The sequence below is a fragment of the Puma concolor genome, chromosome B1, assembly GCF_028749965.1.
Source record: "Puma concolor isolate L17-30 chromosome B1, mPumCon1.1.hap2, whole genome shotgun sequence".
In the NCBI taxonomy this organism is placed as follows: Eukaryota; Metazoa; Chordata; class Mammalia; order Carnivora; family Felidae; genus Puma; species Puma concolor.
This window is the reverse complement of record NC_141670.1, coordinates 14,427,836-14,442,907: the sequence shown is the minus strand read 5'-3', so window position 1 is coordinate 14,442,907 and position 15,072 is coordinate 14,427,836. Positions and strand designations below refer to the sequence as shown.

General features: G+C 46.2%; 1 protein-coding gene across 3 annotated transcripts in view; it reads right to left on the bottom strand.

Annotated features, from left to right (window-relative positions):
- Window positions 1-15,072, bottom strand: part of WWC2 (WW and C2 domain containing 2) — a 213,023-nt gene that overhangs the window by 101,564 nt on the left and 96,387 nt on the right. For all 3 annotated transcript variants that reach the window (XM_086703161.1, XM_086703163.1, XM_086703162.1), the window contains one exon: window positions 9,336-9,445. In XM_086703161.1, coding sequence (XP_086559287.1) covers window positions 9,336-9,445 — 110 coding nt within the window. The remainder of the gene's footprint in view (window positions 1-9,335; window positions 9,446-15,072) is intronic.

Here is a 15,072-nt window from a genome sequence, read left to right as displayed (position 1 = left end):
GAACTCTCATTTTGCTTTAAAGTTTCGTTTGGTTTATTTATTTTGAGAAAGCGAAAGAGGAGTGCAAGCAGGGGTGGGGCCGAGAGACAAGGAGAGACAGAGAATCTCAAGCAGGCTCTGCACTGCCAGCATGGAGCCTCGATGTGGGGCTCCATACTGGAACCGTGAGATCGTGACCTGGGCCGAATCCAAGAGTTAAATGCTTAACCGATTGAGTCACCCAGGTGTCCCCTGAGCTCTAATTTTTAAAGACGTAAATATTCCAACATGCAAACGAGGCATATTTCATGTAATTAAGAGAAAAAAAAAAACCATGCTGGAGTCAATGTCTAAAGAGATGTAGGAGGGGACAGTCCCGGTTGGACAGCCCCTCCAGCCCAGAATCCTCAAGGACATCATCACGGTGGGGCAGCCCAGCCACCTTGGAGAATAAGGAGAACGGCAGCTGTCAGCTAATTAAGAGCCTAAACTTCTCTTTTTTCTTTTTCTTTTTTTACATTTATTTATTTTTGAGAGACAGAGAGAGACAGAGCACAAGTGGGGGAAGGGCAGAGAGAGGAGGAGGTACAGAATCCGAAGCAAGCTCCAGGCTCTGAGCTGTCAGCATAGAGCCCGACGCGAGGCTCGAACTCACAAACCGTGAGATCATGACCTGAGCTGAAGTTGGAGGCTTAACCTACTGAGCCACCCAGGCGCCCCAAGAGCCTAAACTTCTCAATTGACGATATTCATTACAACTCAGGTCTCCGGCTATCCAAGCATTTCCAACATGTAAATGCCATCTGACTCCAAGTCCAGAACTCATCCTCTAACGAATGGGAATTTATGGTCTTAGAAAAGTTTTCCCTATTGTGGATGACCTGTAATAATCCTCACCTCCTCATATTCCTGACCCTTGAATACGGGCTAGACCTAGTAATCTGCTTCTAATGAGTACAACAGGGATGTCACTTGGGACTAGATTACAAAAGGCCGTGCGGGCCACCTTGTGCGTGCCCTCCCTCCCTGGCTCTTGGCTTTCCTTCCGTGGTGAAGCAAACTGCCATGTCGTAAGCTGTGCTATGGAGAGGCCCACATGACAAGAAATGAGGGGGGCCGCTGGCCCACAGCCAACAAGGACCTGAATCCTGACAACCACCACGTGAGTGAGCGTGGAGGCGGATCCTCCCCCAGCAAACCTGGCTGACACCCTGAGGACAGACAGCCTGTGACGCGGTGAGCCAGAGGATCCTGCGAAGCCTTGCCTGGACTCATCACCCACAGGAACCATGAGGTAATAAATGTATTGTGAGCCACTGGGTTTGGGGGTGATGTGTCCCAGTGAGATATATAACTAATAAACTACACAACTAAAGGGATGATACAAAAACAAAGTGCAGGTGAACAACTTGAGATATTTGTAAGTTGCAATAGTTACAGGAAGATATGTACCCCGAGTTCTCCCTCAGTATCTTCAGAGGTTTCGTCTACTCGTATTTTCTCTATGTATTGGGGAACTGGTGCAGTTTCAATAAAATACCTGTCGATGCCTAAATTGCCACAAAACACTGAAAGTAATGTTGACATTTAAATGAATAAAGTGCAATAATGATAATAATAATAATAATAATAACAATAATAATAAACGAGCATTTATTTGGACAGATCAGCAGAAACACTCCAGTAGGCTGGTTTAAATACTATATGCTACAAGAGCTGCAGCGGGAACATTTACATTTCTGAAATGCCGTACAAATCAAATATGATCTACAAAGAGGGTTCCCGAAGGCACCTCCAAAGGCTTCATAAAGCAGGATCGTGCTTCATCTCCATTGGCTGTATTTGCTGAACGGACTGTGAAGAATTTTTATTAAATGTAAATACTAAAAAAGTGCATTATAAAAATGTGGTATGTTAGTGTTAAGACCTGGTGACGCTGGGAAGTCACTGTGTCAGAATGCTGTATAATTTGCATGATGTCTGCGAAAATGTCACGTACCTCGAGGGAACGGACATGGCGTCAGTTTTAGATGTGGGACTTTAAAGACAGAGAACATGGTTGTGAGTTCTAAGAGCTTTACCATGGAAGATCACATCAGATTCTTGAAAGGAACGTGATTTCTGTCTATCACGCCTATTTCTGTCCTTTCTGTCGTGCTGGGGAAGAATGGATAAAACAAACATGAGTAGCTTTCCTTGTCTTCCTTTCTAGAAAATATCCGCTATGCTTATTATCTGTTGTTACTTCTGCAGACAAGTACCGACCATCTGCTACACACAACAGGGAAACAAGATGTTCAGGCATGAGTCCCTCCTTCCAAGAACTTACAAAATACAGAAAAACTTCTGACACATGAATTAAACACACACACACACACACACACACACACACACACACACACAGTCTGTGCAGTAAAAAGTGATAAAAGCCTTGAGAGGAGAATGCGGTGCCACGGCCGTTTAGAGACCCAGGGTTTTCTCTGGTTGAAAAGGAACGTTCCATGCAACAGGCAGTGACGGAACCGGGTTTTGGAAGGTTCCAGACAATGGCCCCTCAGGACTTGGCCCCTGTTGACTTTTCCAGTCACCTCCCTAGACCCCCACAAAGACACACACCAGCCTTCAGCTGCTCTGCATTTCTTTCTTTCATCAAGCCCTGCTTTCTGTGGCCTCTCTAGACTTCGGCTTTAACTTGTGGTCTCTCTTCTTCCGGGAAGGTATCCTTCTCCCAACCCCCAAACCCTACCCCAGCCCCTCTTCCCCCAGGCCCGGTTCACTCAGTCATTCTTTGGGTATCAGCTCAAAGCACTGTCTCTAGCAGCCTCAGCGACACCCTTCAGGACATCCGAAACAGGGCACTTTTACGTGTTCTCCTTTGAATTTTTTTTTTTCAACGTTTATTTATTTTTGGGACAGAGAGAGACAGAGCATGAACGGGGGAGGGGCAGAGAGAGAGGGAGACACAGAATCGGAAACAGGCTCCAGGCTCCGAGCCATCGGCCCAGAGCCCGACGCGGGGCTCGGACTCACGGACCGCGAGATCGTGACCTGGCTGAAGTCCGACGCTTAACCGACTGCGCCACCCAGGCGCCCCTCAATTTGTTTTTTTTAAAAAAAGAGACAGAAAGCAAAGGCAAAGGTAACGAGGGTCTGAATTAGGAAAATGACAGTGGAAAAGGGGTCAGAGGAGCAAATGTGGTATTACATTACAGATAAAAATTCTGTAAGAACTGATAGAACGATTCTACATTTTTCAAGTTAATAATCATGAAGACTGTAATGTATCAAAAAATAATAAAGTCAAAGGGAAAACAGAAGAATCCCATTTTGTACTTGTTTGTTTGCAAGTTTTGATGACAACAGACGCGGGAGTGTCCTATAAATGAAATGTCTGACAAAATATTAGGACGCTCAAAGCCACAAATAAAGACAGAAGAGCCGTTCACACGGGAAAGGCAAAGAACAATAGTCCGGCAGATAAATGACAGCACGCTGGGGAATGAGGGTGAGGTCACATCTTCGGGGAGTCACAAGATACAGGGACTCTCAATACGTGGCAAATGAGGGGCGAGGGGGGAACAGTCTGCAGGAAGGAAGGCTACAGGTTCAGGAGGAAAGGCACGGTCACCTACGCCAACCCTACATCTGGGTGGAAGTAAAGGACCGCTGCGACTGAGAATAGATCCCGGAAGTGAAATATGTGGATTATTACAGATCAGTGATACTGACAACTGTTAGTTACTCTCACTAAAAACGAGTATCATTACCACTGAAATTTGTTTCACTCGCATGTCTTAAGTGCCTAGAATGTTTCTTTATAAAACAGCCTAACGGTTTCCCCTCCTAGGGAAACATAAAGGATAAAATAAGACACAGATCAAACAGGAGGGTCCCAAATTTATTTCCCTTCTCCTAAAGGAAACAGCTCCACATAAAATATCGCCAACACTTGAGAAATTTTCATCAAATTTAAACACAACAGGTGTTGCTTCGCAACTAATCCAGAGCAGTTTGGCTCAGCTAATACGGCGTAAGCGCACTCTGTCCGGTCTCTCCGACCGACTACAACTAAAAACCGAGGACAGCAGAACAAAACAACAAGAACAACAGCGACAATGTCCAGAAAACAATCAAAGCAAGACTCGGCACAGTAAGTAAGAGCAAGGAGGATCGTGGAAGGAAGCTGGAACTCGCAGAAGCATCACATGGCAGTGAGTCCTATCTTGTTGTTTTACACATCCCTCACCTCTGGTGCTTCCCATACCCCTAGGTACTGCAAATGGGTGCAGCCCGACCCTGCTCTGTCTTGTCGGAGGATCGGCAGGGAGAGGGGGTGCCGAAGGGCGCGTCTCCCACGACCATCCGGGGAAGCCCCGGAAAACGGGCTGAACCCCGTGGCGGCCAACGGTGGCGGCGTGGTCCCCCCTGCGCCAGCTCGTCCCCTGTCCGCTCTGTCCTGAGGAGCGGCTGGCAGCGTGTGGCGAGGCTAAAGCCAGAGAGTACCTGCTAGAATGCCCAGACGAGAGGCTCCACAGAGCCAGAGGGCATGGGGCAAGATGGCAGAGAGGAGAGTTGGGAGAGTGTCTAGGTTGGCCCTTTTTAAATTCGGTTATTTGCTTCTTAGTGTGGATTTCCAGGAGTTCTGTGTCTGGCCTGGATATGGCTTCTCTGTCAGATGAAGGCACGAATATTCATCCACGATACCGTATGCTATCAGTATCCGATTCCTTAGAAATATGCTGAGTGAAAGATTCCATTCACGGAATCAAATGTACTCAGTGTACGTGAGGTTCTGGAGCACGCAAAACTAAGCCATCCTGATAGAAGTCAGGGCGATCCGTAGCAGTGGGGAGGGGGGTGATTGGAAGGAACAGGAAAGAACTTAGGGGGGTGATCCGCATCTTGACCGGATTTTGTGACAAAAGATTTATACATTTGCCACAATTCACCCAGGTGCACTTAAGAGCTGTGTATTTTCTTTTATATCAATGAGACCTCCATTATCAAAAGAAAGACAAAAACATTAAGGCACAACTCTAAAGCTACTAAAAAGTGATTTATTTCTGCTTCTAGTGATAATATCAAAACCTTATAAACTGTATTTCATAATTACCTTTCCGTTAGTTACCAATGTCCCCCACCAATATCCACAACCCCCACTCCACACAAACCGACGAAAAGGTGGATTCTATCATAAAACACTTAAGGCCTAAAATACTTTTATTGTCAAGGTCAAATCTTTTACTTCTAGATACTTAACAGTGTTACACAGAAATAGTATTAAACAGCCAAACAGTCTTCATTTCATTTTTTTTTTTTTTGTAAATAAAGAGAAAATAATGCTGAAACTATACAATGTCAAGACACAACATATGTGTGGACCAGCTGTTATGAGAAGATAACACCATTTGTTCCCTAAACTACTTCACAAGACTGTCTTTAAGATTAATGAGATAATGGACCAGATCCTTTTTAGTGGGAAAACTACTTGCTGTGGGTAATTTGGGCACTTTAGGGCACAGTGAGTCCATCACGCTACTGGGATACGATTATCGCACTAAAGCAAAATGGTAAATTTAAAAATCTACATTGTAATAATTGAGTTTTTAAATATCCACAGTGGTGCTTTCTGAAGCACAACATACACTTGAAATGAACTTGAGTTTCTTCAAAAACAAACAGAAAACTTTTAGCGTGTGAGTTAAACAACGAGCTCTTCCGTCCTTCTAACATTTAAGAGTTTATCCTTCTACTAGGCACCCAAGGTTAAAGAAATGAAGACACAGGCACTGTCCACAAGAAGCTCACAACCTGGTGAGGAGAACACACAAATCAATAAGTTAAAGGCCGTTTGCCACGTGCTTTCCAAAAATCCCTAGGTACCTGGCACTGTAGAAATACCCGGACCGAGCACCCCATCGAGGGTCTGTGGGAAGCAGGGAGGTCTGGGCAGAGGGGTCGAGAAGGATGTGGCCGAAAGGGAGAGCCGAGGGGCTGGGCCGAGAGCGCCCCGGGCTCGAGCCAATAGTTGCCAGGAAGCTCCCAGCACGGGTGCTATGTCTCCGGTGTGGGGGCGGGGCAGAGGCAAGGAGGTAAGTGGAGGCCTGTGGGGGCAGACAGGAAAGGGCCCCGTAGCAAGGAATCAAGTAGGTGCATCTGGAACTCTGGACAAGGCTGAAGGGACAAACCTGGCAGCCGTCAGTCTCAGGAAGTAACTGAGGTCCTCACCCAAGGGGACCCGCAGGCTGCACACAGAAGCCCAGGGGCAGGTGACGAGGGACAGGCAAAGGAAACAGGGCAAGAGCAGCCAGGTATGTTAAAATAAATAAATCAATAAATCCCAGCAGAAGGTACTGTGAAATCCAAAGGAGTAAAGAGCAAGAGGAAATAACCCACAGTGACAAGGGACTCTGCCGGATGAAGAAAGACGAGACCCCGGTGTGGCCTGGATCGGGCCATTTGTGGGGTCTCAGGCGAGCTCAGCAAGGGCAGTTTCTGTGACACGACGGAGAACGAAGGCCTCACGCAGGCCGTGGCTTTCGGGAAGCTTCGCCGAGAGGGGGAGAAAGAGTGGGCCACGGCCGGCGAGGGACTTGGGCCGAAAGACGGTTTTGGGTATGAATGAGTGGGGTCGGGGGGAGCCGGCTGTTATTGGTTTCTTCTGGTAGTTCTGGTTTGGTTTCATTTTGAGAGTTTCCAGAGTTTAAATACGAAGACAACAGAACCACTAGGTAAAGAAGTGGAGGGAGGAATTTTTAAAACCAGAGAATGACGGGTAAAGAAATGAAAGAGGGGGGGAAGATGGGATATAAAAGTTATCAAGAGGGCTCCTGGGGATGGGGGTGCAGGAGAACCTACCGAGACGGGGAGGAAGCCCTACAGGTGGCCCGTGGGTAGCGAGAGGGAAGCCGAGGGCGTTCATCTCCTCGTTTGGTACCACGAGAGTTCGGTTTTGGCGAGTCAGGGCAGGTAGGCTCGTTTCTGCTTCCGCAAATGTTCTTTAAAGAAGACAAGCTGAACTTGCGTCCGTATGAAGTAAGGATGCAAGTGAGATTTAAATAGTGACGCATTCCAGATATTCCGCTGACCGTTTATTTGTCAGAATTTTACCAAAAGTAGTCCCTTCCATCGTAACATTAAAATATCTGGGGGGGACTGGCTGGCTCCTTTGCTGGAGCACGCGACTCTCGATCTCGCGGTTGTGAGTTTGAGCCCCACGCTGGGTGTGGAGAGGACTTAAAAAAATAAAATCTTTAAAAAAAAATAGCATTCAAATAGTTAGATGTCAGTCACTGATAAGCAATAGAACCCACTTACAATAATACAATCAAGGAAGGTTTGGGGCGCCTGGGTGGCTCAGTCAGTTAAGCGTCCGACTCTCAATGTCAGCTCAGGTCATGATCTCACAGTTCATGAGTTTGAGCCCCACATTGGGCACGATAACAGCACGGAGCCTGCCTGGGATTCCTTCTCTCTCCCTCTCTCTCCGCCCCTTCCCCACTCGCTCTCTCTCAAAATAAATGAACATTTTTAAAGAAGAAAGAAGCGTTTACTGAAAGATACCAAAATGAAAGCTAACCTTAAAACCCACAATTATGAATTCTTCATGGACTCCGGGGCAACTTTCAGGGAAACATCTCTCTACCCAAAAGTCGCACTTCTTCTAATGACACAGAAAAGAGACAGCGGCAAAACCTGCAGAAACGGTCACCTGCACTTAACACTGAACTAATGTGTGCATGAAAGCTGGTTCCCAAACTATACGCCCCAGATCACCGGCTGTCGGTGTTCACTGAAAAACTGGCTTCACTCTCCCGTGTCCTCGCTCCTTTCAATCCCTCCATCCCATCGACCTGTGTGAGGCTCAGACAAGTTTCCAGCCCTCAGGCCTATCCCGCGACAGGACTCCCTACGCCGCCTGCGGGCCCGACACAGTGGAACCCACGCTCGCCTCGCCACACTTCCTAACTGCCCTCTCCTCTGGCTGCTTGGCGGCCACTGGGTCGTGGGGGAGCCTTTTCCCCGCCGCTCTCGGTGCTCTCCCGGCAGAGCCCCTCCCCGTGGTGTGGATTGCTGGAATGCGGACCTGCATCCCGACCGCCCTTGCACTGGAGCCTCCCACCAGATCTCCTGGGGGCACCGGGCCTTCTCCCCCGGCTCGGCACACGCCCCCACCTTCAGCCTCTGTAGGCGTCGGGCAGGAGTGGAGCAGTTCTATCAGTTCTGGAAAACTTCCCCGTTGTCCTGGGAAGTATTTGCACAGGTAAAGAAAGATCCTGACAGGAAATCAGTGCCAGGATATTTTCTCCGATCCGATAGAAGTGCTGTAACCCTATTCTATTTAACATACGGAGGTTTCTAAGAGAGAACTGTTATTAATACGGGCTTTTTGTGTCTCTTCAAGACTTCATCATACACCGACACAAGGGAGGCTGCAAGCCACCACTAATAACCGGGCATCAAATAAGATACTTCTGTTCTTTCAACTTTTTATTTATATGTTTGAGAGGGAGCGGGGGAGGGGGCACAGAGACGGGGAGAGAATCCCAAGCAGGCTCCGCACTGTCAGCGCGGAGCCCGATGTGGGGCTCGCACTCACGAACCGCGAGATCATGACCTGAGCCAAAATCTAGCATCAGACGCTTAACTGACTGAGCCACCCAAGCGCCCCAGATACTCTTCTATAACATTATTCCTAAAGATATTAAAAAAGAGTACTATATTATATAAATCTTTAGTGCAACAGACCTATGAGAAATAAGTTAACCGAGTATAAATCATGAGGTATTACTCAAAACCCAGAAAAATAAAAGGGTTAGTTTTTAAGTGAAATAAGCAAAGCGAGTATCAGTATTACACGTGTCCACCTGAAAAAATTTTTTAAAGGGGTGGATAGAGAGCCAAACATAAACACACACACAGACATATAAAAAATACGCCGAGTATGTGTTTCAAAAAGTTGTTCATGTTGGGCCGTACGCACGCCCAACTCTGTCCGTGGCAAGGACGAGAAAAAGAGGAAACCCAGTCCGAGGGGCGGGGGCAAATGGCTCATGGTCTCCACAGGCCTCTAGACCTTGTGCTCGAGAAACTCCCCTCCTACCAGGTAGACACGCACACGGACAGACAGATTCGTTTCTCTGTCTCTGCCCCCATAAGCCCAATTCTATACGTGCCCCAGACTGCAAAACAGGCATATGTGTTAATGTCAGTCACTGACAAAGTGGGGTTTACAATAAAGAAGTTCACTTTGTAGAGGGTTGATGCTTTTGCATGATTCTAGATGGGGGGGGGGGGGGCGGGGGGGGCGGATCACTGTTCTGCTATGTTTACTGTTACCAAAATGGAAAACTTACTGTTGACGTGATCGATGTAGTAGACACCAATCTGTGGGTCAAACCCTGCTTCCCATCCCCACGGAAGTTCATCCCCAACACAATCGGCAAACGACAAGGGCTTCGTTAACCTACAACAAACCAGAATACACGTACAGGTGATTCTTTCTGTCAAACCACATGTGTCAACATTCAGTTACCCTCCCCACAAGGGAAGACATGTCTAGGCCACATTTCCCTGCTGTTCTTGATTGTATCTAGAGTTGGCACCACTGTGTCTGGAATCTCAAAGGGGAAAAACAAGGATAAAATACAGAGACGAACATCCAGAAAAGGAGCAGTAAGTCATAACATCCTTTTCAAAGTTCACAGCTTCAGACTGGGCGGTAAATCCATACAAAAAATAAATACGGACTATTTTATTTTATTTTACTTTATTTTATTTTATTTTATTTTGAGAAAAAGAGAGCGAGTGCACACATGCACCTGCAAGCGAGCAGGGGAGGACAGAGGGAGAAGGAGAGAGAGACTCCCAAGCAGGCTCCAGGCCCAGGGCGACCGTGAGATCATGACCTGGGCCGACGTGAAGAGTCGGATGCTTAATTGACGGAGCCACCCAAGTGCCCTGAATAAGACCATTCCAAGCTGACAGTGAGGACGCCTGGGCCCTAGGCTCTAGCTCTACGGCTAAATGCCTATCTCAGTACGAAGACGATTTTGTCTCAGGATTCAAACGCTGGCATCGTGGAAATCACCATACCAGTAACCCCAAGACAAGGTATGCATCAGCCTATGCTAACTTCAGATTTAGAGGCTCCTGCATAAATTAATGGAACACTTCCTTGGTTGTGAGGTCCGCTATGAGTTCTCCTTGATGGGAGGGACAAGTTTATTTCATTTTTGTAAGTATCTTCTACATAACAGTCACTCAACACGAATTTTAATGCAAGCAAATGCACAAGTTATTTACGTATCGATGTGATGTCACCTTTTGAAACGGCCTTACACTTTCTCTTTAAGCTTCAAAATGAATGGGGAAACTTACAATTTCTTAAGCAGGTTTCAAACCTGATCGCGGGTTGATCTTTCTCTCTCACTTCCTTCATTTTTGATTCTGAGATTCTCCTTGGCTGTCGGCGCACCCATGGGCAGGCTAACCCTACAGACTAGTGAATGCCCTGTTCCTGGGTGGCCAACATGAGTTGATACACCTTCTGATTTAATGTGCTAGCAACACCAGCAAAATGCCTACACACAAAATCACCCGGAGTCCCTTTTATCCGCGCTCGCGAATATCAACCATGTCAGAGCTCAGCTGAAATGGAGCTCGTTTCCAGAACCTCATCAGTCATCAGAGTAACAAACTGTGTTGTCTGCACCCTTCAGAACGCCGCAGGAACAATATGAGAAGGAGGGAGACCCTTTCTTCCCAGGCCTGGCCTACAGGAGCCTCCTCCAAGGACATAAAATACCAACGGATGAAACAGAGGGAGAGCCTCCTTTCCTCTCAATGCTCCCATAGCATGAAATCTGCATCCGGACAGAGCTCCAGAGACACTGTTCTTTGAAACCAGGTCAGCTGGCCGAAGTCATAATGAGAACAAACAGCTGTGTCACTGATTCACTACAGGCCACCTTACTGGGAGCCTCTATCTACTTCAGTTTCCTTCTCTTCCAAGCGGTGATCACACTCCCTTATCCTCTCCCTGCAATTTAACCGCCTCCTAAGATTGAGGTGAGATAAAAAAGGAATGAAATTAGGACACTGTCGAGGACATATGGTAAACGGTCAACAAAGGTTAGAGATTATCAATACCAGCACAACACGTGAGTTCTCTCATTCGTTCTTCAGAGGGACGGAGTCAGACTCTGGTTCTCAAAGTATAGCCCTCACGACTAGCAGCATCAACGTGCAGGCACCGGTCAGAAAGGACAAATTCCTGGGCCCTAGCAGAGGCCTAGAGAATCAGAAACTCTAGGGCCCAGCAATGCATGTTTCATCGAACTCTCCAGGCAGTGATGGAAAATCTGGGAACCACTAGCTCAGGAGGTAAGAGCTTGAAATCTGGCACCAGAGACATGGGTCAAATTCCTTGTCTGCCACTTACTTGCTATACAACCTAGGACAGGTTGTTAACCTTAAAAAACCCTGTTTCTCAATCTTCTTTTCAAAGGTGGGTGGATTACGAAGTTTAAATGAGACCTGACTAGCATAATTCTTGACAAACGGTGAGCTTCAATATACATTAGACATTATACGTTAGTGAAGTGAGCCTCGGGCAATGTGCCCGAATATGGCAACTCGCCATATTTCCTCTGCAAACCTGGAGTCAATCTGAACCCCATCGGAGTCAAAAAAAAAAAACCTGTGCTCTTGGAGCTGTGCTTAAATTCCATCTCAGATCATAAACCGCCCAGGAAAAGTGACCGAGGGATTAGATACTGTATCAAAAAATCTCCGTACCATAGGACCCATTGTAAGACTGATCTCTGTCTACCTTGATAAAATGGATTATTAGATAAAGCCCCTTGGCCAAGTTACCTTGCATATTATTCTGTTCTCTTTCCCTAACCCCTTTTATTGATGCCGTCTAAAACGCACACACATCCTAAAGAAATGAGTAAGACACAGAAATGACAAAAGAGTGATATTACACAAATTTTATCCTGGTACCAAGTCAACATGTTTAAGCACGAGGGGGACAGGAATATATTTATCACTCGAAGAATGAAAAGTCACAAAAGCTTCAGAACATGGGTTATGATTACAAGTTATGGTAATTTGACTACACTTGGAAATAATCCAGTTTCTCCTATTAATTGTTCAGTAGATAATAAGCATTTTATTAACTGTCACTGTTCCAAGACTAGAATTACATCTATAGGTACCCATGTAATTACGAGCTCAGTTAAAAATTCAGACGTTTCCATCCTCGGGAATTTTAACATAAAAGTTATTTGCAGTGTGACTTCAAAAATCAATCAGATGCTTTATATTCTGTACCTGGATAGATAGCTAGCTTTTCTCCGCACTCTATCAATAAGTAAAACCATTAAATACATATTTGTAAATTTCAAAATTTTAGAATGTAATTCTTACCCGAATTACAAGATACAAATAGAACGACATTCTCAGGTACCAAACAGAATTAAGCATTCAATTATGCTGTTATCCTGATAATGGGAACATATTACTATGACATAGTAAGAAGTTAACACAAAACAAAAAGAAGTAACAGGTGCATTCCAAAATCAGAAACAATATGACTTAGAACAAACACAGTAAGCAGAAATGTTGATTAGTTTCTAAACTTCTTCGTCTTGTTTTGGACAAGGAATCTCTGAAACATTCAATCTTCCTCTGATGTTGAGGAAGTAAACATCGATGGAGTTTTGTGGTTGTTGTTGTTGGTTCCTCACAAAGGAGCAACATCATGCAAAAAGCCTGAAACTAACAAGAGCCTTTATGCTAAATTCCAGAGACTACTCTTTGCTTTAAAAACAGCCTTCTTTTGCACCGTGACTAATGTGAAGAAAATGGTAATTTACTGCGGCACTGTGCCAACGTTGACATACGAAATTTGAACTTCGCGTGGTATTTCCCCCTTTGCGGGCATTATGCCATCCCCGTACATGAGCCGTCCGTTAGTATTTACCGTCAATCATGGATACCTGCCCTATGACATGAGACGCCACACAGACTAAATATTGACAATTACGTGACGCTGAACACTGTGTGTGAGCAAGCACAAAACCAGAACGGAGTCTGTACTCACTGCCCTAAAAGATAAGGCACTGGACAGAGAAAACCATTCTCAGGTTAACAGAACTCTTGCCACGATTCAAGTCCCCCAAATGTAGAGTTTGGCCTGAATGTTAATAAAGGTCTTCACAGTTATTTTTACTTCACAGCATCTGCTGTGGCCATTGTTAACTCGAAGCAGAGTTCGTATTGTGAGCGGTCTACGATCACTGCAGAATCTGTCCACACTAACACTGCTGAACTGCTCTGAAACAACAGGGAAGAAGTAAGGATGTGGTTCACGATTTGGATTTTGAAAGAAGGGCAACATGTTTTCTAATTTTAATTTATAATGATGTTGATTAGGCCCCTCTGCTTCTATCACCGTGCTAGTCCGGGGAAGCAGCAAAGGGACAGAGAGAGGGGAGTGACAGGAAGGCGTGAAGAGGGGCAGCAAGAAGCAAACAACTTTTTTTTTTTTTAAATCTTTATTTATTTTGAGAGAGAGAAGCAGGGGAGGGGCAGAGAGTGAGAGAGGGAGAGGGAGAATCCCAAGCAGGCTCCACGCTGCAGCACGGAGCCCAACACGGGGCTTGAATCCAGGAACCGTTGAGATCATAACCTGAGCCGCAGTCGAGAATTGGAGGCTTAACTGACTGAGCCACCCAGGCGTCCCGAGCAAATGACTCTTAAGAGAAACTGGACAAACCAAGTCAGAAGAGGGTAAGAAGGTTAACTCTGTGTCTCTGTGGAAATTCACTGAGATTCTTCAAAAGGAGTCATGTTAGATAGGAGAACCACAGACAGGGACACCGGGTCAAGGAAGAGACCGGGGCTCCGTGATATCAATGGCTCGCCCAACGTCTCGAAGCTGGGAAGGCGTGTAACTGGGCAGCCCAACCAGCCCATTTCTTCAGACTGAGTTCAAGTACACGTTGCACCTGCCCGGGCTCCCAGACAGTCCTTCCCCGTGTCGGCCCAGGGTCTGGTCTTCCTGTAACTTTCACCCGCTGGTGCAAGCGTTATCCCTTTGGTATCCCTTTGATCCCTTTGGCATGCCTTGGTACCGAAGAGTAGTAGTGTAATCCCTCTTCCATGTGATGGGCTTTCAACTATTTGAACACAACAGTCTTGTTTCCCAAACCTGCTCTCCTAGAACCCAAATGCCTGGTTCTCTTCACCGCGCTCATAATTCCTTCTCTTCTCAAAAGCCTGCCAGTCGTCAGTCGGTAATCCACCCCATTCTCCCTGCTCTGCAATCACGTCCCATCAATGATTATCAAGTATGGATCTCCCCTCTTAGAGTTCATTTTTTCCTCCCGGCAGCCTACAAACATATCCAATCCCTCCACCCTGAAAAAGCCTTGCCTCAAATCTTCTGGTTCCTCTTTGACATTCACTTCCTAATCATTTATTCATTCCAACCTAGAGATCTGAAATCCGTGGAGGACTTTAGGAGGCCCTATCACCTCCCTTAGACCTAACCCCTTCTATAGCTGCTTCATGAATACACTACCGGAAGGCAGCATTTGTGGGTAATTCACCTTGGAAAAAGCACGCTGCTTATGCTGTTGGTTTGGGGACTCAGCTACATCATCTGCAAAAAGGTCGAAGCTTAGAATATGCTACGTAAAAAGAAGCTGACTTTTACGTACAGTGATTACACTGAAAATATAAAACGCCCCCTGTTTACCACGTACCACACACATGCGTCAATACACATGAATGTGCACGTTAAATCCTCATAAAACTCTGCAAAGTAGATACAAGTATTGTTGCATTTGAATAGCCTGTGTAGGGGGCACCTGGGTGGCTCAACTTGGTTAAGCGTCTGACTTCAGCTCAGGTCGTGATCTCGCAGTTCGTGAGTTCGAGCCCCGCGTCAATCAGCCCAGGAGCCTGCTTCTGATTGCGTCTCCCTCTCTCTCTCTCTCTCTCTCTGGCCCTGCCCCGCTCATGCTCTGTCTCTCTCTCTCTCTCTCTCTCTCTCAAAAATAAACATTAAAAAAAAAAAAC